At 39.9% G+C, this 22,479-nt stretch overlaps 2 protein-coding genes across 4 annotated transcripts in view; one reads left to right on the top strand and one right to left on the bottom strand.

Moving 5' to 3' along the window:
* SEPTIN14 (septin 14) overlaps window positions 1-2,124 on the bottom strand; it is a 35,863-nt gene extending 33,739 nt beyond the window's left edge. Inside the window, exons 1-2 of the mRNA XM_057749022.1 lie at window positions 2,084-2,124; window positions 1,115-1,183 (exon numbers count right to left, since the gene is read on the bottom strand). Of these exons, the coding sequence (XP_057605005.1) occupies window positions 1,115-1,168 (54 nt within the window). The 5' untranslated portion in view covers window positions 1,169-1,183; window positions 2,084-2,124. The remainder of the gene's footprint in view (window positions 1-1,114; window positions 1,184-2,083) is intronic.
* A 5,889-nt stretch (window positions 2,125-8,013) lies between these two features.
* LOC130829305 (28S ribosomal protein S17, mitochondrial) overlaps window positions 8,014-22,479 on the top strand; it is a 46,015-nt gene continuing 31,549 nt past the window's right edge. Inside the window, exons 1-4 of one of the 3 annotated variants that reach the window (XM_057695673.1) lie at window positions 8,014-8,204; window positions 18,317-18,352; window positions 18,442-18,857; window positions 19,450-19,535. In XM_057695673.1, the coding sequence (XP_057551656.1) occupies window positions 19,452-19,535 (84 nt within the window). In that variant the 5' untranslated portion in view covers window positions 8,014-8,204; window positions 18,317-18,352; window positions 18,442-18,857; window positions 19,450-19,451. Of the gene's footprint in view, window positions 8,205-18,316; window positions 18,858-19,449; window positions 19,536-22,479 lie in introns of all 3 variants that reach the window. The other 2 variants (XM_057695672.1, XM_057695674.1) reach the window with 2 other exon arrangements.

Raw genomic sequence — 22,479 nt, 5'->3', positions numbered from 1 at the left:
CCCGCCACCCTCCCTGCCCCAACATTGCAACTTGGCACACCGTGTGCAAAGGCACTTCAGGGCACACTTCAATTCAAGATGGCGGTGGGGTATCGTGAGCAACACGCCTGCGCAGGCCTAGAACTCGGCCCCTCCCTCAGCAGGCGGGAACCCAGTGAAGCAGCCCCGCCCACAGCCTGTCTGGAGAGTGTGTTCTTTAGAGCGTGAGTTCACACCTCGCCATTCTTTGATCAAAGACTAAAACTTTCCTTTGCTTCTGAGCTGAACTCAGTCTTGTTCCATTGGCATGAGTGACTCCAGGCAGGAGGACCCTTGTTGGGGCCTGACGTGAAAGGATCGGTGATAGTTTCAGAAAAGCAATGAAGGTGAAAGTTGTATCAAATGTGATTTTTAAAGTGTAGTTGATAGAAAAATAACTTCACTTCAGAAAAATAACTGAGAAAGAGGAGAGAAAGAAATAGGATAGTTTGATGGTTCAAACGAAGATACAGAAAACCATGCATGATTGAAGGAAGAGAAAACACCAAAAAGAGAGCCATTTGTTAAGTCATAAATAAACACTACTTAGCATAGCTCAGTATTCATGTATTTGTGCATGTAACTAAAACTCATTTTTCACCCATTCAGGCATACTACTCACTCTTTTAGTGTAAAATTGTATGTGAATTACTGTGTTTTCCCTAGTACAGAGGAAATGGAACTTAGTTCAATCTCCCACTCAGTAAAGTAATAAGCAGCCACCTAGCCACTTCCTAAAATAACTTCATTTAAAAGTTTTTTATTATCACTATCTAAAATTCCACAAACATACGCATCAAAGTAGTGTTATTCTTCTCACCTACTAGGAGGTTGTGGAATTTTCATTTGTTATTCTTTGGTGTTCAGTAGGAATAGTCTTTTGTACTACTAAAAATGTCTGCAGACACAGAAACATGTTATTTAAGCCATCACTGATGTTTAACTCCAATCAGTATAAAAGTTAAGTCATATCCAAACATAACAAACATAAGCCTTTATCATCTAGGTCTGTATCAGTTTGCTGAGTCAATATTTTGAAGGCACACAATCTTGTTAAGTACAGAAAGGAGAGTTCTCTTTGAAAGATATACTCAACTATATCTTCATCATCAGGCATTTGTGTGGACATATGCATTGGTTTTTCTGCCATGTCAGACTGAAGAAGCTGAAAACAGAAAAACAAAAACCTTCAAAAGACTACTTTGAAAGTCTACATACTTACAATATAATTTAGATCAATAAGAGAGTCTAATATAGGCATTATCCCTGGTTTCAATAGTCGATGCTATTAACCTGTTTTTAATTGTGGCTGCTTTGCTAGACAGGCTTCTATATAATAAATAATACTCAACTTATAAGATATAGAAATACATTTAATCATAAACACACGAAAAACATCTAAAGAAAGGTAAACTCCCTTTTGAAATCAAAAGGACAAAGAGCATTCTTCTTTAAAGAATTCTCTGGGCATGAGAAAGGGAGATAGGGAATTTTGTTTTTCTTTTTCACTTTTTTTTTTTAAGTGACGTATAGTTGATTTATAATAGTATATTAGTTTCAGGTATACAACTAATAGTATATTAGTTTCAGTGATTCAATATTCTTATAGATTATACTCTAAAGTTATTACAAAATAATGTGTATATTTCCCTGTGTTGTACAATATATCTTTGCTGCTTATTTATTTTATACATAGTAGTTTGTGTCTCAATCCTGTACCCCTATATCACCCCCCTCACCTTAAAAAGTACTAAAAGAACCAGGAAGACACTTATAATTACTTAACTTTCCAGGGTAGCTTATCAGGGGGAGCTGGGGTGTTAGGGTATACTTATTGAAGGAGAACTGGGAAAGCAGAGCTTCTAAAAATCTAAATGACTTCTTTAGACACAGAACTAAATTAATGATAGTTGTTATTTATGAAGCACTTATTACACACTTAGCACCGTGCTGAGTACTTATGTGCTTTACCTCCTTTAGTCCTCATAGTAGATATATTTTCACATGTTTTCATTGCCATATGCCACAAGAGAAAATTCAGAATGAGAAAAATTAAGTAACTTACTTGATCGAGATTTCAGCTATGCGGCAGACACAGGTCTGAACGGACTCCAAAGCTGGTGTTCTTTCTACTGTCCCCAGTTGTGGACCAAATATTCACTGAGTTTGCAACAGTTTGGAAAAAGGGAGGAGAGGTACAAGAGAGCAAGCTGTGCTGATTTCTAAGCAGCACTGCCTGAGAAGGACATGCTACCCTACTTTTGAGTACAGCACAAAGATACTGACACTATGAGGCACGTTTTAAAGGGAAATATTGTAAATGAGTATAGCTAAGAGAAAAGCAAACAGAATTAAAGAATGGCTCTGTACCAGTGAAGTAAATCAGAAAGAGAAAAACAAATATTGTATATTAACGCATATATGTGGAATCTAGAAAAATGGTACGGATCAGCCAGTTTGCAAGGCAGGAATAGAGACATAGATGTAGAGAATAAACATATGGACACCAAGGGGGGAAAGCAGAGTGGGTTGGGGTGGGATGAATTGGGAGATTGGGATTGACATACATACACTAATATGTATAAAATAGATGGCCAATAAGAAAAAAATATCAAATTGTACGCTTTAAATATATGCAGTTTATTGTATGTCAAAAAAAAGGGGGGTGGGGTGGGAATGGCTCTGTACCACGGTCGTTTCACTTGATGTATCCTGAGGGTTATTCTACTTTAGTATATAGATTTACCTCATTTTTTTTCCTTAATAGTAGGTAGTGTTTTCTGATACACAGTGTTTTGTTCTATGGTATGGTTTACTCCAGTCTAGTATATATGAAGGTCCTATATTATTTAGCAGAACAGTAATGGTGGGTATTGCAGTGATTTCGGAGCTTTAACTGCAATCAATAGTAAACACTTAAACCACCGAAAAAGGGTTGTTCCTTAACTTCTTAGACTTATCCTATCTCAGAATGTGAAGTAAGCTACTATAAATTTGTCTCATGTTTCAGTTATGCAGATGAAAGAATTCTAGATATCTAATGTACAGCATGGTGACTGTAAGCAATACTGTATTGTATACTTGAAATTTGCGAAAAGAGTAAATCTTAAGCGTTCTTCCCCCTCCCCCAACGCGCGTGTGCGCACGCGCACACACACACACACAATGGTAACTATGTGAGGTGCTAGATACGTTAGCTTGATTGTGGTAATCATTTCACAAGGTATACGTATATCAAAAAATCACATTATGCACCTTAAATATATACAACTTCTATTTGTCAATTATATCTCAATAACTTGAAAAAAGAGGGATTTTTTTTTTTAAATAAGACTATCTCTGTGTAACGGCTGACTTTTTGGCAAGTCTGCAGAAGATGGTTTGAAAACAAGAGATACCAGTTATCTTATTTTTAAAAACCTAGTTAATGGTGCTTAAAACAAATAGAGGTTTATTTCTCTCACATAAATCTAGAGCAGTTTACAAAGTATGGTTCCTGGGCCCCTGGGGATCCCTGACTCTCTTTCAGGGGGCCCATATGGTCAATTTTTTTTTCTGATAATACTAAGGTGATTTGCTTTTTTCACTCTGTTGACATTTGCACTGATGGTTCAAAAGGAATGATGGGTAAAACTGCTGCTACTTTAATCAAGGTAGTGAGTACCCATAAGGCATTTATACCATACACAAGTGTGATGGCTCTCTTGAGTAAAACAAGTTATGTGATTGTGAGAAATAGTAACTCCTTATTTTATGAAACAGCAATTTCTTTTTTTCTTTTTTTTTTAAATAAATTTATTTATTTATCTTATTTTGGGGGAGGCTGCATTGGGTCTTCATTGCTGTGCACAGGCTTTGTCTAGTTATGGCAAGTGGGGGCTACTCTTGCAGTGGCTTTTCTTGTTGTGGAGCACGGGCTCTAGGTGCGTGGGCTTCAGTAGTTGCAGCATGCAGGCTCAGTAGTTGTGGCTCAAAGGCTCTAGAGTGCAGACTCAGTAGTTGTGGCGCACGGGCTTGGTTGCTCCTCGGCATGTGGGATCTTCCCAGAGCAGGGCTCAAACCCGTGTCCTCTGCATTGGCAGACACATTCTTAACCACTGCGCCACCAGGGAAGTCCCTGTCACACCAATGTGAACTGCAAAAACAACTGACAAATACTAGTTTTTTAGACTTGGTTATTTCTAAGACAGTTTCTTGAAAATGAATGAAGGGTGCTTTGTAACATGAAGGAAAATAACTAAAAATAAATGTTGTAAATGATAAAATTTGAGCTTTAAAGTTTTGGGAGAACTTGTATCCACCACCAGTTTGACAGCCTCCTAATATTACAAACTCTCCCAAAAAGATTAGCGATGATACTAACAAACACAAATTTTTATATTGTATAATGAAATATGTCAGCATTAAATAAACTAGGGTTTTCCAACCTCAGCACTACTGGCATTTGGAGCTATATAATCCTTTGTTATGCACTGTAAAATATTTAGCACTATCTCTGGCTTCTACCTAGTAGATGTCAGTAGCAATCCCAGAGTGTGACAACCAAATTTCTTTCTAGACATTGCCAAATATTTCCTGGAGGGTAAAAATCATACCCAGCTAGGACCCACTGAGTGAGGTAACTAGGTAAACAGATATTTTCCAAATGGCCCATGTGTGACATTACAAAGTCATACATGAGTTCAAGATCCATTTGGAAAGTGAAACAGACAGATTTTGACGTAAAAACAAAAAGTGTATGAATATAGTTTCAGATTCTACATTGCAACTAATCTCATTAAGTTTTGGTGGAGTATCAAAGAAGAATATTCACAATTATTTGAGAAGACTTTTTAAAGGATTCCTTTTTCCAACTATGTATCTATATGAAGCCAGATTTTCTTCAGAAACACCAACCAAAACAAAATATTTAAAAAGATTAAATGTAGAAACAGATATAAGGATAACATAAAATTTACCATTTTAAGTTCAGTGACATTCAATACATTAACATTGTTGTGCAACCATCATCTCCAGAAGTCTTTTCATTTTCCCAAATTGACATTTTGTACTCACTAAACAGTAACTAGCCATCTCCAACCCACCTCCAGTCCCTGGCAACAATTGTAATGTCTGTCAATGTCCCAATTTAACTACTCTAGGTATCTAGTGGAATCATACAGTATTTGACTATTTTTTAATTTTTAATTTTATATTAGAGTATAGCTGATTAACAATGTTTTAATAATTTCAGATGCACAGCAAAGGGACTCAGCCATACATATGCATGTATCCATTCTCCCCCAAAGTCCCCTCCCATCCAGGCTGCCACATAATACTAAGCAGAGTTCCCTGTGCTATAGAGTAGATCCTTGTTGGTTATCCATTTTATTTTATTTATTTATTTTATAAATTTATTTACTGTGTTGGGTCTTCGTTGCTGTACACGGGCTTTCTCTAGTTGCTGAGAGCGGGGGCTACCCTTCATTGTGGTGTGCGGGCTCCTCATTGTAGTAGCTTCTCTTGTGGAGCACAGGCTCTAGTCGTGTGGGCTTCAATAGTTGCGGCACATGGGCTCAATAGTTGTGGCTCACAGACTCTAGAGCACAGGCTCAATAGTTGTGGCACATGGGCTTAGTTGCTCAGTGGTGTGTGGAATCTTCCCAGAGCAGGGCTCAAACCCATGTCCCCTGCACTGGCAGGCGGATTCTTTACCACTGTGCCACCTAGAAAATCCGGTTATCCATTTTAAATACAGCAGTGTGTACGTGTCGATCCCAAACTCCCTGACTATCCCTTCCCCCTCCCTCTTTCCCTCCTGTAACCATACATTGTTCTCTAAGTTAGTGAGTCTGTTTCTGTTGTGTAAATAGTTTCATTTGTATTATTTCTTTTTAGATTCTGCATATAAGCGATATCGTACAATATTTTCTTTCTCTGTGTGACTTACTTCACTCAGTATGACAATCTCTAGTTCCACCCATGTTGCTGCAAATGGCATTATTTCATTCTTTTTAATGGCTGAGTAGTATCTGACCTTTTGTGACTGAGTTATTTCACTTCCCGTAATGTCTTCAAGGTTCATTCATGTTGTAGCAGGTTTCAGAGTTTCCTTCCATTTTAAGGCTGAGTGATATTCCATAGTATGTATACATATACCACATTTTGCTTATTCATTCATCTGTCAATAAATACTGGATTTCTTCCACTTTTTGGCTATTGTGAATAATGCTGTAACAAACATGGGGATGCAAATATCTCTTTGAGATCCTGCTTTCAATTCTTTTGGTTATCTACCCAGAAATGGAATTGCTGGATCGTATTGTAATTCTATGTTTAATTTTTTGAAAAATCACCAAAATGTTTTCCAGAACAACTGTACCATTTTACACTCCCACCAGTAATGCACAAGGATTCAAATTATTCCACATCACTGCCAACAATTGTACTTCCTGGTTTTTTTTTTTTCTGTTTTTTTAATAGTAGCCATCCTAGTGGGTGTGACTTGATATCTCGTTGTTTCGACTTGCATTTCCCTAATGGTTAGTGATGCTGAACATCTTTTCATGTGCTTTTTGGTCATTTGTATGCCTTTTTTTGAAGAATTGCCTATTCAAGTCCTTTGTCCATTTTAAAATCTGGTTGCCTGTTTATTTGTTGTTGACTTGTAGTAGTTTTTTATACATTCCGGATATTAATCCCTTATCAGATATATGATTTGCAAATATTTTCTCCCATTTTGTGGCTTGTCTTTTCAATCTATTACTACTGTTCTTTGATGTGCAAAAGTGTTACATATTGACGTCCAATTTATCCATTTTTTTATTTTGTTGCCTGTGCTTTTGATGTCATATACAGGAAATAATTGTCAAGAACAACATCATGAAGCTTCACTCCTACGTTTTCTAAGAATTTTATAATTTTACCTCTCACGTTTAGGTCTTTGGATCCATTTTGAATTAATTTTTCTATATGGTGTAAGGCTAGGGTCCAGTTTTTTGTTTGTTTGTGTTTGTTTTTGTTTTTTTAAATTTATTTATTTTGTTTACTGGCTGCATTGGGTCTTCTTTGCTGCACACGGGCTTTAGTTGCTGAGAGCAGGGGCTACTCTTCATTGTGGTGCTCAGGCTCCTCATTGTAGTGGCTTCCCTTGTTGTGGAGCACGGGCTCTAGGCGCATGGGCTTCAATAGTTGCGGCACATGGGCTCAATAGTTGTGGCTCATGGACTCTAGAGCACAGGCTCAATAGTTGTGGCGCACGGGCTTAGTTGCTCTGTGGCATGTGGAATCTTCCCAGGGCAGGGCTCGAACCCGTGTCCCCTGCATTGGCAGGCGGATTCTTTACCACTGCGCCAGCTAGGAAGTCCTAGGGTCCAGTTTTATTCTTTTGCAAGTGCATATCCAGTTTTCCCAACATTATTTGTTGAAAGGTCTCTCCTTCCCCCATTGAATGCTAGCATTAACAGATGAACATTTGGAATCGATTTTGATGAATCCCAATTAAGCAAAATGTTATCCCGCTTAAAAGAATTCCATTCTTCTCATCAGTAGACCTGCATTTTATATATATATATATATATACACACACACACATACATGTTAGAATTTTGCTCTAATCAAATTTATTTCTGGCAGTGGATAGTACATGGTACATTTGTTTGCCACCTTCTGTATTATATATTATATATAGTCAATCATTATTGTGTTTTTAGTTTCGTCAATATAAAATTGGGGAGGGGGCGGTATTTCAGGACTGAGGAGAGCGACGGCGTGGGTGGTCACCTAGGGGACCGGGCAGCGGCCGGCGCGGGAGCTTCTGATTGGCAGGGGCTATGGGAGGGTCCTCAGCCCTCTAGGAAGGCGCACCACTGCCAGGGTCGCGGGGCCTGGGTGGTGAGAAGCGGGCCCCGCGGAACGGGTGGGATTTCCGAGCCCGGCTTGTGGGAAGCGATCGGCCCTGGGTGCTGCCGGCGCATGCGTATCGCGGAGCCGAAGCCAGCGCGGCGCGGCCGCCATTGCTTGGAGGCTTTCGTCAGAGCCCGGCTGGCGCCGGCGGCTGGTCCAGCCCCAGGGGCCCCGTCACTGGGCGTCATTGGCTCAGGCATCAGGGCCCTCATCACCCTCTCCCGCGTCGGTCGGGACCGGCGGCGGCGGCGGCGGCGTCAGGGGGCGGAGCCGTCCGGGGCGCCCTTTGTGTGCGGAGGCGGGTGAGTGCGGCGCCCGAGGGCCCGGCGTCCGGCGAGGGGGCAGGGCGGGCGGCGGCTCGGGGGCCCCGGGTCGCGGATGCAGCCCTTACGGTCGACTCGGAGCCCCCCCGGCGGCTCCCTCGGGCTTCTCGGGCACCCTGTGCCCCTTTGATAGGAAGGCCTCCCCGTTCCAGAATTGCAAACCTATTTTCCTCTAATACCTTCTGCAATTTATTTTTGTATAGGCGTGAGTGGGTATCAGTTTTAGAAAGTTTTCCCCATCTCAAGAGTATTCAAACATTCACCGTTATTTTCTTCTAATACTTTTAAAGGATTTTAAAAAATAGCTTCTTTTTTATATTTTAACCTACTGGGTATTTTGTGATACCGTGTGAGATAGGAATATGCCTTTTTCTCCGGTGGTCTTGCCATCATCCATTTTTCCCACCAAACTGAAATGACACTTTGATTCTCTTCTACGGGTGTGTGTATCCTCGGATCTGTTTCTAGACTGTTTGGCTGCTCTCACAGTTTCTGCAGTGATACCATTTTGTTTCAGTTTAAAGTATGTTTTACTGTGAGGCAGAGCAGGTCCCTCTAATTGTGTCTCTTGACATAATGAGCTTTCTGTGTCTTTTAGGTATTTTGAATTGTGGGAAATGTAAAAGGTACAAAAATTACTATTCTCTAAGAGACAGAATTGATCATGGCACTTAGTAGGTACCCTTATTAAATGGAGAATTTGTTGAAAGTCACTCTGTTGCTGAAAACTTTTATATGCTTCCCTGCTGCCATCAGGATGTTTTAGTTTCTTAGCAGTGCCCTCAAAGCCGTTTATGACCTTAATATTGCATACTGCTTTGCCTTCCACCCTTGCACTTTATGCGGTAGCCATGCCGAACTACCCAAACAGGATACAAAACCCTCTGGGGAAAATTCATTGAATTAATTATATCAAAATTAAGGAAATTCCCTGGCGATCCAGGGGTTAGGACTCTGTGCTTCCACTGCCATGGCCCGGATTTGATCCCTGGTTAGGAAACTAAGATCCCACATGCCTCACAGAATGGGGAAATAAATAAATAAATAAATAAAAATAAAAGTTTTTGTATTTGAAAAGAACAAAGGGCTAAAAATTAGAGAGCTGAAGAAAATATTTGTAACATGTTAGAGAAAGTGTCCATAATATGTAAAGAGACTTGTTGAAAAAAGAAAAGTGGGCAAAGGATATGCACAGGCAATTTATAGAAGATACAGGAAACCAATAAATTTTTAAAAGGTGCTTAACCTCATAAGTAACCACAGAATGCAAGTGAAGACAAAGATATTTTCACCCATTAGACTGGCAAAATATAAAAATGTTACTGATACCAAGTATTGAGGAAAGTGCAGGGGGGAAGGGCACTGGTTGTACAATTGAGGAAGTATTTTGGGTGACAGTTTAACTGCTCTTACCAAAATGTTAAATGAGCTCACTCTGTGGCTTAGAAGTTCTATTCTAAGATCTGTCCTGCAGAAATACTTGCACAGGTGCACAGGGATGTGTGTACAAAGATGTTTATTACAATACTGTTTGTAACTTGAGAAATGGGTACAGCTTAAATGTTCGCCAATGGATATGGTTAAACATGTTGTGATTGATCCATACAGTGGACTGTTGTGCTGCTATGAAATAAAATAAGGTAGTTTATTATGTAGTTTATTGTGAAGTTAACACACAAAGATCTCTAAGACATTTAATGAATAAAGGATATTTCAGAACAATGCATATAGTGTGGTGTGCATTATGTGAAATATGTATGTGGTTATACAATGTATGTTCATAAATACACAGAAAAGGATGCAAACCAAGTGACTGACAGTGAGTTACCTCCAGGGAGGGAAGTAAGAGTAGAAGAAAAGTTGAAGGGCACATATATTTTACTCTGTATACATCCATGCTTTGCATACTTATGTTTTTATATGGAAAGTGTAAAAAAAAAAACAAAAAACTTGTTAACGTGTATAAGCTGTGTAAGGAAGCCAAAACAAAACAAAAACCCTTACATGCACTTAGGACCCGTACAGGGAGAAAAAAACCCAGATTTTATAATGTAAAAATTTTAAATATTAGCTCTTTGTAGAAAGCAGCAAAAATTAAAGACAAATGATAAAGTGAAGATTGTATTTGTTATTTATGTTATGACAAGGGAGTTCCTGGCTACTATCTGTGTTCAGAGGTCCCCAACACCATGCTCAGGTCCAGTGATGTTCTAGAAGTACTCACAGAACTCAACAAAACTGTTATACTCATAGTAAGATGAGTATTACAGTGAAAGGATGCAGATTAAAATCAGCAATGAAAAAAAAAAGCACATAGAGCAGGGTCCGGCAAGCTTCTGGTTGTCCTCTCTCAATGGACTTGTGCAAGTAGTGCTTAATTCTCCAAGCAATAATGTGTGGCCATATGTATGCAGTACTGCCAACCAAGAAAACTCATTCAAGCCTTGGTGTCCAGAGTATTTATTGGAAGTTGGTCATATAAGCATGGCTGACCATCCATTTTGCTGACATCCAGTCTCCAGCTCTCCAGTGGTCAAGCTGATACCACATGGCCCAAATTCCCACCATAAATCCCATTGTTAGCATAAACTTTCTAACCTGTCCCAAGGCCTCAGATAAACAGAGACACTCTTAACAGACAAGATGTTTCAGGGGCTTATAGGTTATCTACCAGGAGCCAGACCAGAGGCAAACCTTTCCTTGGAATGTGCAGAGTTTGGACCATTCAGACCTGCTCAGTTAATCCTTTACTGCAGACTATGTAATAAAGAACTCTTACAAATCAATAAGTAAAAGACAATATGGTAGAAAAGTGGACAGTTGACAGAAAAGGGTAATTTATAAAAGAAGAAAATGTAAAAGTTAAAAATATTAAAAGTTCTATCTCATGTTATCTAAGAATTACATATTAAAGCAGCAATTAAATACTATTTATGTATTAGATGTTAAAAGAATAGGACTTCCTAGGTGGTGCAGTGGTTAAGAATCCGCCTGCCAATGCAGGGGACACAGGTTCGATCCCTGCCCCAGGAAGATAGCACATGCCGCAGAGCAACTAAGCCTGTGTGCCACAACTGTTGAGCCTGAGCCCTAGAGCCTTTGAGCCACAACTGTTGAGCCCATGTGCCACAACTACTGAAGCCCATGCACCTAGAGCCCGTGCGCCACAAGAGAGGCCACCACAATGAGGAACCCACACACCACAACGAAGAGTAGCCCCTGCTCACCACAACTAGAGAAAGCCCGTGTGCAGCAATGAAGACCCAACATAGCCAATATAATTAATTAATTAATTAATTTAAAAAGAATAATACCTAACATTAGCTAATGGCCACTATCATATATTGATGAATATGTAAAATGATACACCGTCCTGAACACTTTTTGCCTTCCTTTTTACCCAGCAGTTCCACTTCTAGCAATTTGTCCTAAGGAAATAGGGAAAATTATGCAAAACTGTACAGTGTTTGCTGTTGTCTATAACAGCAAAGAAAGAAAGAGAGAGACCTAAATGTCTATTAATAATCAAGTTGTTAAATTTTAGCTATTGCACGCAATGGAATACACTATGAATCTATTTTTTAAATGAATATTTAGATTTTTGTTTTCCACCATGAAGTGATATATACAATATAATCAATTAAAATCCAGGTTTCAAAAATCAAATTATGCACATGATAATAACATGTCAGATTATAACGTGAGTGAGTACGTGTGTGTTTATGAAGGAAAAGCCTGAAAGGATATATCCCCAAAAAAGTAGCTGGTTATCTCTGGGTGATGACATTATAGGTGATTTTCTTTATGCTTTCCTATATGTACCAAAACTTTTGTTTTAATATTTGTCAGAAAATAAAGTGAAGGTTTTTCCACAGTAGAGAAAGATCACTCTGGCTGCAGAGTGAAGAAAATGAGGGACTAAAGTCAGGGACCAGTTAGATGGGTGTGGCAGTAATCAAATTGAGAGATGATCGTGGCCTGAATCAAGGTAGTGGAAGTGAAGATGGAACACTCACTACATATATAAGCAGGCAGATTTACCAAGATTTCACTTTCGATTGAGGAATGAGACTAAGGGAAAGAAAGAGAGGTCAGGAATGGCACTCAGGTTTCAGGTTTGGTGGTGCTATTCTTTGAGATAGGGAACATGACAGAGTAAGAAGAATATGTAAAATATATAAATTCTGCTATGTGCTAATATGATCTAAATACTCAGAAATATTCAGTCCCTTAATCCTCACAACAAACCCAGGAGGTAGGTACTATTATTCTTTGCTTTACAGGTGGGGAAATGGAAGCATAGAGAAGTTGAGTAACCCAACCAGACTCACACAGCTAGTAAGTTGTGGAGCTGGGAATCAAACCCAAACAGTTTGGCTATAGAGTCAGTGTTCTGACACACTTTACTCTGTGGCAAATATATGGCAAGAGGCTTAAGAGAGGATGAGTGTTGGATGTGTTAGTCTTGAGAAATCTGAAGGACATGTACATGGGGATGTCCAGTAAGATGGTTAGGAGTGTATGTGGTTATATAGCTCAGAAAAGATGACCAGTGAAACCATAGCAATGGGTGAAGCCATCTGAGAGTAAATGGACTGCATTCAGCCCTCTGTATTTTCGGCTTCTGTACTTATGTATTCAACCAACGGCAAATGGAAAATATTTGGGAGGAGAGATGTTTCAGTAAGTTCCAAATATCAAAACTTGAATTCGCCATGTGCAGGTAACTATTTGCATAACATTTATACTGTATTGGGTATTATAAGTAATAAGTCATCTAGAGATGATTTACAGTATATAGGAGGATGTCTATAGTTTATATATAAATACTACACAGCATATTATATAAGGTATTTGAGCATCCTTAGATTTTGGCATCTGCAGTGGATTCTGGAACCAGTCCCCCAGGGATACCAAGGGACAGCTGTAAAAATAGAAGAGAATGGATGCAAACACTAACAAATAGACCTAACTGTAGTACAAATGAATAACTTAACCTCACTGAAGGAAGTGGCAAAGAAAACTGACCTAAGTAACTTCAGGAACCATTATCTTGACTGGATACTGTAAGATTAAAGACAAAGAGAACTCTACATAAATGCTGTAATCAAGTTAGTAAATGTGTTTCCCACAAGGGTATGAGTTCGTAATTCTGAAACTACTTTGTGTGTATACCAGAATTGAACAAATAAGTAAATAAATATATTGTAGATAATGAGAGCCAACAATTTTTCATTGTTGAAGAAAGAAGTTACCAATGAGAAAAGGAGGAAGATCAAAATGAGCCCTGTGGTATTGGATTGGAATCAGAGCTGTCATTATGAACTCATGGTATTTAATATATAGACAAACACAATAGAAGTATGTATATGCACGGTTGATATGCATACGTATATATTTCCTAGCTCAGTCTGCTGGAGGGCCTGGAAGCAGTGATACCCTGGTAGCAATCAGCACACCTGGTACCCAGATTTTTGTTTCTAAACACCTCTCCAATAAATGAAACTAAGGCTCTTTGGAGAAGTGGTTGGTTCTAGGGATGGACAGGAAAAATATAAGAGCCTGGAACATCTTATGGTGCCAGGAAGTGCTCAAAATAGCTGAGCTGGTCAAAATAACACAGGAGCCTCCTGACGGCCAAAGCTGGAACAGTTTGTGCAATGAAATTAATAAACTTTTGTATTTTAACTCACAGAATAAAACAAATATCCATAAATCCATGCAGATATAAATAAACAAATAAGAGCTAAGGAACAGCTTTTCCTTATGGAAAAATTCCAATTAATAATTAGTAGGAAAGGACTTCGTAGGTGGCGCAGTGGATAAGAATCTGCCTGCCAATGCAGGGGACACAGGTTCAAGCCCTGCTCTGGGAAGATTCCATATGCCACGGAGCAACTAAGCCCGTGCACCGCAGCTCTTGAGCCTGTGCTCTAGAGCCCGTGAGCCACAACTGTTGAGCCCGTGTACTGCAACTATTGAAGCCCATGCACCTAGAGCCTGTGCTCGGCAACAAAAGAAGCCACTACAATGAGGAGCTTGCACAACACAATGAATGAAGAGTAGCCCCCGCTCTCAGCAACTAGAGAAAGCCCATGAGCAGCAACGAAGACTCAACAACAGCCAATAAATTAAAAATAAATAAATAAATTTATAAAAAAAATAATAGTAGGAAAGAGGGAAGTAGAGAAATCACCATTAGGCAAACACCATATTGATAATTGCTGCAGTGGAGAAACCTGGTAAACACCACGTTAACCAAGTGATAATGGTCAATGTTACCATTCATAAGATATATCTACGTCACAAACCCATGCATATTATGCACTAAGAAAGATACAACATCACTTCTCTGACATTCTTGCCAAAAATCTTAACTTCCTTCCAATCCTGAGAAAACATCAGATAAACCCAAATTGAAGGACATTCTACAAAATAATTCATTAGAACTCTTCAGAAATATCAAGCTCATGAAGGACAGAAAACCTGGGGAACTGTTACAGATTGGAGGAGACTAGGAAAAATAAAAACTAAATGCCATGTCGGATCCTGGATCAGAGAATATTAGTGGAAAAACTGATGAAATTTGAGTAATTTGAATTGACAATATTGTACCAATGTTAAATTCCTGGTGTTGATCATTGTACCATGGTTATGTAAGATATTAACATTAGGACAAGCAAGGTAAATGGTATTTAAGAACTGTGTACTACTTTTGTAGCTTTACTATAAGTCTAAAATTGGGTCAAAATAAAAAGTTACAAAATAAAAAAATAGAAGAGCAAACACTAGAACTCTCTCATTTACTCATTTAGCAAATATTTATTACATACCTACTATGAATCATACACCAGGCCTTGAAATTAGAATAGTTAAGCGAGACAGAACAGATTCCTGCCTTCATGGAGGTTAATGGCACACAATAATGAGGTATAAATAAAAATGGATAACTGTACAATGATTACAACAATAAAAAGTCCTACTTAAGGACAGTATGAACGAGGGGACCTCACTTGGTCTGTGGTGTCAAATCTTACTTGATTTAAGCTGAGGCCTGGAGGAAGAGTAGCTATTGCTAGGGGATGAGATGGGCGGGATCCCACACATGGCACATGTAAGCACCTAGAAGCAGGATGCTGTGGATGAACCCTTAAAAGCAAGCAGGAGAGTGGCTTGAGAGGTCAGGAAGCAGGTCACAGGTTTCTTTAAGGCTTTGTACTCCAGCCTAAGGAGGCTGCTGCAGAATTTCAAGCAAGGGACTGATGCAGTCAGGTTCAAGTCTTTTAAAGATCCCTCTACTTCAGCTGTGGAGAGAGCGAGAGTAGATTCTGGAAAATCCTAAGGAACAACAATATGTGAATGGTAGGCAGAGGAAAAGGGATTAGAGCATAGCCTACTGAGAAACCGCGGAAGTAAAGCAAGATGCAGCTGTCAGCAGTACCAGGTACCACCAGAGCTCAAGAAAGCAAGAAGTAATGAGGTCCACTGCATAAACTACAAAAGAGAGTTTGGTATTCCTGACCAGAGCAATTTCAGGGGAGTGCTGATGGCAGAATAGAAGCAAGATTACAGAAAATTGAAAAATAAATGGGTAATGAGGAAGTAGAGACAAGTATTGACAATCCTTTGAAGAGCTGTGGCCTTGAAAAAAGAAAGAATGGTAGTTACAAAGGGGTGTAAAGCCAGTGAAAATTTTAATGTTGAGAGAGACATTAATTGATTTTAAGTGATGATAGGAAGGAGTCAATAAAAGTGAAAGATAAAGTTGAAGATCTGGGAATGAGAAGATAGGTGCTAGATTTGCGCCTGTAGGGAGGCTGGAGAGAATGGACTGAGTCCAGGGAAGCAATACTGTGTAATGCAAATTTTGGGGCCAATAATATCTCCAGAGGTGCTATTTCATGAGATCTAGAATCAGACCAGTGAGTCTGCTTTTCAACAAATACCATGATTCAGTGGTCTTCAAACCACACTTTGATAAACACTGCTCTTTGTCTATTTTCCCGCCATCTATTAAACCACTGTTTCTGCCTTCACTTTCTTCCCCATCTAGTCTAGAACTTAGATCTCCCAATTCACAGTCTAGTGTTTTGTAAAGTAAGAAAGATTTCAGAAGTGGTTCAGCCCTAGGAGTGGGTGACTAAAGTTAAATGATGGTGGAAATCATTGGGATTAAGGGCATAAAGGAAACGAAAGGCTCTCATAGTTATTCTGAGTTCTTGCTTACATCAAAATCTCTTGTGGGGCATTTAAAAAATGTGTAGATGCCAGAATTCTTCTCAACAGATTCTGATTTAGTAGCTCTTGGGTAGAGCCTGGCCATGTATATATTTTCACATCTGCAGTGTCTTTTTAAATGTGGGCTGAGTCTCACGCACAGCCCTGATTGAGAGCCACTACATAGGTTTCCTATGGTCAGTGAAGTTCACTCAGATTTTTGGAAGAGCTTAGGATGAAAATGAAAACTGTTAAGCCCAGAATCATTCTTCCTCTGAATTGACTATAATTCTAGTATGCCTTAAGCAGTCAAGGGAATTTGTTACTTTCCCAGCCATAGTGGTCACTTGTTTGAAAAAGACTGGAAGTTCTGCAGTCTTTTTCTCCGGAAAGCTTTAAGAGGGAAGTTATGAAAAGAAAGGGATCAGATTTTTTTTAAGGAAAAAGGAGAAAACAAGTAGCTAAAAGGACTTTAGTGTATACTAGAAAGAGCCCAGGCCTGAATCAGAAGACCTAAGTATTCTAGCAGCAGCTCTTTCACTTAGCTTTGTGACCAGAGCCTCATCAAGCCAAGAATTCATCAAACTCAGAATCCTTCATTAAGCCAAGGAACTGAGAACTAAATCAGCATTTCCCAAGGTGTGTCTTATGGAATCCTAGTCCCATCAGATGACATAAAAAGTATTCTCTGGGGACTTCCCACGGTGGTGCAGTGGTTGAGACTCCAAGCTTCCCAGTGCAGGGGGCCTGGTTCAATCCCTGGTCAGGGAACTAGATCCCACATGCATGCCGCAACTAAGAGTTCACATGCCACAACTAAGGAGCTTGTGAGCCACAACTAAGGAGCCTGCAAGCCGCAACTAAGACCTGGCACAACCAAATAAATAAATAAAATAAAAAAATTTTTTAAGTGTTCTCAAACTGGCTATATTTATATACAATGTATAATATATTTGAAATGTTCCTCATCACCTTGGGTTCACACACATAAAGGAGAAACCCTGTCCTACCTAACATGGTTAGTGCTGTTTATGTTGTCTTGAATAAGTGGTTTTCAGGTGATTGGGTTTGAAACCTCAGGACATTCTCATAGATTTTACCTGGCTCTTCAGACCATAGGACCTTTTTAGAGCTTTTGCTTGGTAAAATAAGGACCTGGTTCTTAAAGTGCTTTTAAATTACTGTGGAAAGGTCTGCCTCTTAGTGAACTAGTTGTAAAATGTTAGATTCGTGCCATGTCTTGGCTTGAATGGCTTCCTTATCTAACAGAGCCATTCCATTGGAACTGCGGTGTTCTTTCTTTCTTTCTTTTTTAAATTACTTCTCAGAAATGACTTCATTCTTTATTTCTATCAGTAGTTTTTGAGAGAAGGGGACTTTCCTGGTGGCGCAGTGGTTAAGAATCTGCCTGCCAATGCAGGGGACATAGGTTCACTTCCTGGTTTGGGAAGATCCCACATGCCACGGAGCAACTAAGCCCATGCTCCACAACTGCTGATCCCATGTGCTGCAACTACTGAAGCCCGGGCGCCTAGAGCTCCTGCTTGCCACAACTAAAGAAAGCCTGCAGCAACAAAGACCCGACACAGCCAAAAAAATAAAAAAATAAATAAAATAAAATAGAGGATTTTTTTTAAAAAAAAGTTTTGGGGAGAAGTTTTTCAGGTCACCTTTTGTGAACAGAGAACAAACATATTCTCTCATGACTGTTAGCCGATCAATATGTTTCACCCTGTTGTTGGTATTGGTGAAACGCCTGTTATCCTATTCTGAGAAGAAGGTGGGAGAGGACTGAGGTTGTAGTTGGTGCATCTGTACATCTCTGCTCTCTGTAATCTGAGAAATTCTCAAAATGCTTTTCGATTGTTTTACAGAATTCCACATCCTATGGGGCTCTATCTTTATGAACGGTTTGTATGTCTCTTTATAGACTTCCTAGATCCCTAGGTGACCGACCCTGCTGGGTTTCTTCTGTTGACTCCGGTGCACCTCATTACAGGTGCTCAACCTGAAATTGTATCTCTCAAGATCCCTGCCAGGAGGCAGATTTGAATACCATAGTGAAGTCTGTGCATGAAGGATTGATGCCTTTAGGGGAAAAAACCAATGTACTAGCCACCTTCGGGAACCTCCACATCTCAACTCTGCATGAACAAGGCAAGCTTCTGAGAGTGGCTGCCCCAGAGAAGCAGAAATCATTCTCATGGATATCCACTGGCTCCTGACCCTCTCATGAGATAAGGCACCTTTAATACCTGGGAGTGGCTATTTCCTTCAGGGACTGACAAGGATACTGAAGCTGCCAATACTGGGGTATCTCCTGACCGTCATGATAGAAGAGAACAAGGCTTTGGTGACATTACAACTTAAGAACTGCAGAGAGGTGTAGTCATCCTGGTGGAGGACTGAATCCAGGTACTCAAAAAGGACGGTAAACATTCTGAAAAATGAAAAGAGTGAAGTCTCCTTTCTATACTAAAAGGGTCATCTAAAAGAGAGTAGAGGAGATGTCTGGAGTTTGAGTTTAGGAATGAGTTTATCCCATAAAAGAGTAAGAATAGGCCTTCAACATGTTCTCTGCATCACCTCATCTCAGTGGTTCTCATCTCCCACTTAGAATCCCTTGGAGACTTCAGAATTTGAAATGCTGTTGCCCAGGTTCACCCTAGACCATTAAATCCAGATCTCTGGGAACAGGGGCTAAGCGTTGGCATCTTTTTAAAATTCCCCAAGTGTGTAGCTAGGGCTGAAAACCAGGGAGCACCTTTGAGCTTCCCATATGTCACAAGTGGAGCTATACCACGGAGGAGAGAGAGTCCTGCGTTATGTTCCTCAGTGTGACAGAGAAACAGTAATGTCATAGTTAAGTCACCCAGCCTTTAGGCTTATGTCTTAGAGGGCTTCTCTCTAAACTGTTTGCCATCCTAATGCAAAACAAAAGGTCCAAGATTTAGGTTCAGCCTTAATGTCCTACATTGACAAGGTGCTTCTTTTCTCTTTCTCCCAGTAATGCCTTCTCAGAATGCCGTACTTTCCCAGGAGGAAAACATGGAGAAGGAAATGAGTGTTGGATCACAGGTACTGCGGTCTCAGGTAAGTTCCGTTTTACTCTCCCCTGAAATGCTACCATAGTTCTCAGAATGCGAGTGCTTTGATTTTTCAGTTCTCAGAGGTACTAAGCCCCCAAATCCAGAGCCCTGGAGACTCTTGTGACCGATGCTGGTCTCTGTGGGGTGTTTCCCCACACACCTTCTGTGCCCCTTTATAGCTCTTCTCTCCTTCAGCGTTTTTACCAGATCTCGGGCTCATGTCTGTGCCAGATGTTGGCAACACCAGAAGCCACAGACTGCCTTTTAATCACCCTTCCCTTAAACATCTCACTAGGATTCAAACAACACTTGCCACTCTATCTGCAGACAGTGAATGATGCCCGTGTCACTGTGACTGCTGGGGGATAACGGGATTCTGAAGGGACCTGAGAACATCTGCAGCCACAGTTACTGTTTATCAGGAGTCTGTTGTATCTCTTCCAAAACCTGCGTAAGCCTGTTGTTACAATTGGATTAAGTGTGATGCAAACCTATGAGGTGTAAGTGTGACGAGGAGTTGTTTCTATGAGAACTGGTTGAATGCTTTGGAAAGACTCAGTAAATGCCAGTCCTCTTTTCAAATATTGCTGTCAAATTAAGTGTGAGCAAAACTGTAAAACATTGAAGGAAAATCATCAAAATCTCAGAGGGTTCTACACCGATATTATCTCCTAAGAGTCGTTTGCTTGTTCTGATTTCATGAAGCAGGAAGTGATACATTTTGGATATAGGCACTCAGTCATTAAAATCACTCTCATATCAAAAGACAAGGGAATAGGGACTTCCCTCGTGGTGCAGTGGTTAAGACTCCATGCTCCCAATGCTGGATGCCCGGGTTTGATCCCTGGCCAGGGAACTAGATCTCACATGCATGCCACAACTAAGGAGCCCAAGTGCCACAATGAAGAAGCTGGCAAGCCACAACTAAGGAGCCCACATGCCACAACTAAGACCCAGTGTAACCAAATAAATAAATATTTAAAAAAAAAAGATTTGTTAAGTTTCAAAAAAAAGAAGAGGGGAATAAATGTACACTTTTGGGTTCTTTGGGTTTTTTCGGCTGCGCTGGACCTTCATTGCAGTGCGTGAACTTCTCTCTAGTTGTGGCGTGCAGGCTTAGTTGCCCTGCAGCATGTGGGATCTTAGTTCCCCGGCCAGGGATCTGACCCAAGTCCCCTGCATTGGAAGGAGGATTCTTAACCCCTGGACCACCAGGAAAGCCCCTAGACTTAAGTATTTTAAATTAAAATGTTTCAATGTTTAAGATACTGTTAATGGATCTCCACTTTAACCAGCTGTTTCTCTGAACACACCAGATACCAGTCTCGATTGCTTCAGAAAGGAGGACTTCTGTTGTTCCAGGTTGTTATGAGAGAATCATTAGCCAGAGGTAGCAAACTCATTGGAGGAGGTTTTTTAAAGCCTACATCAGGCAGTTAATATTGAGGAAAGTGTAATGTTAGGTTCTGCTCTAAATGCCAAAGACAACAAACACAGCAGGTGCTCAGAGGGGAGAGAAGTCCGAATAAGACTGGAGGGGTGAGGAAAGACTTCGTCAAGAAGGGGGAGTTTGAATTAGTGCTGATATGAGATAGGATTTGGACTTTAGAGAAGACAGGAGATAGAACTTGAACAAGAGCAGGGACAGTGAGGAGACTGTCAGGCGAGCTGAGCGTTGATTTGGTACATTTGTGCTTTGGGATCTTCAGGTTGCAAGGAGTAGATTCGTTCAGTTTACTCTTAATTGTAAGGCTCTCCACAGAAAGGGCTAGAGAGACATTGAGAACTAAGGTAGCATATCTGCTTCTTGGCCTTCTAGCCAGAGGAGTTTGCTTTAATTTTCCAGAACCATATATTGTGTTCAGAAGAAAGATAATTAATTCATTCAACGAGTATATTTTGCTCTGTGCCAGAAATTGTGCTTGAAATCAGATATACATCAGTGAGCAAAACAGACATGGTCCTAAACCCAAGTTGTTTAGTCTAGCAGAGACAGACATTCAGCAGATATACTGAGGAACTGCAAATTGAGATGTTTATTATACAAAATAAGAATAAGGTGTTGTGAATATGCATTCAGGAATGAGGGAAGAACTTTCTGGAGAAGTGAAATTTAAGGTGGGATGTGAAGGAGAATATAGGAGTTATAAAAAGTGAGTGGGCCATCTCTACAACCTCATGGCAACAACATCTATTCACAGGTTGCAACCCAGTTGAACTGCTCTCTACCTGGGCACCAGGGCACTGGAAAAAATAAGAAATCATGTTTATATCTGCTTGTATTTGCACAAAGAAACTTTAGAAGAATACATAAAATACTGACAATAGTGATTATCTGTGGGAATGGAGGTGGGGACCAGGCCAATTATACAGAAATGTGAGACCTTTTTTGAACCATATAAATATACCTGTTCAACATATGAACACCAAGGGCGGAAAGCAGGGAGGGTGGGGTGGGATCAACTGGGAGATTGGGGTTGCCATATATACATTACTAATAAGAAAAAAATTATCAAATTGTACACTGTAAATATATGCAGTTTATTGTCTGTCAGTTATATTTCAAGAAAAGTCCTTAAAAATAAATAAATAAACCTATTCAAAAATATTTTAATTATAAACAGTATACCAGAGAAAACTAAATTGGATATAATGAAGCTTGATGACAGCTTCTGAGGTCAATAAAAAAGCAGATTTGGGGGGAAAAAAGGAAGTAGAAAAGAGCATTTTAGGCACATGTTAAACATCATGTGCAAAAACCATGAGTATATTTGAGAAATCAAAAGAAGGCCACTGTTGTTGGAGTGGAGGGAAAGGGGTACTTGGAATAAGCTTGGAGAAATAGGCAGGGGCTAAGTACACAGGGCTTTGTGGCCATGAAAAGAAGTCTGGTCTTTATTCTAAGTGCAGCAGAAAGCCTCTGAGGGAATTTAAGCAAAGTAGTAACA

The sequence above is a fragment of the Hippopotamus amphibius genome, chromosome 9, assembly GCF_030028045.1.
Source record: "Hippopotamus amphibius kiboko isolate mHipAmp2 chromosome 9, mHipAmp2.hap2, whole genome shotgun sequence".
Taxonomy (NCBI): Eukaryota; Metazoa; Chordata; class Mammalia; order Artiodactyla; family Hippopotamidae; genus Hippopotamus; species Hippopotamus amphibius.
This window is presented reverse-complemented; position numbering and strand designations above follow the sequence as displayed.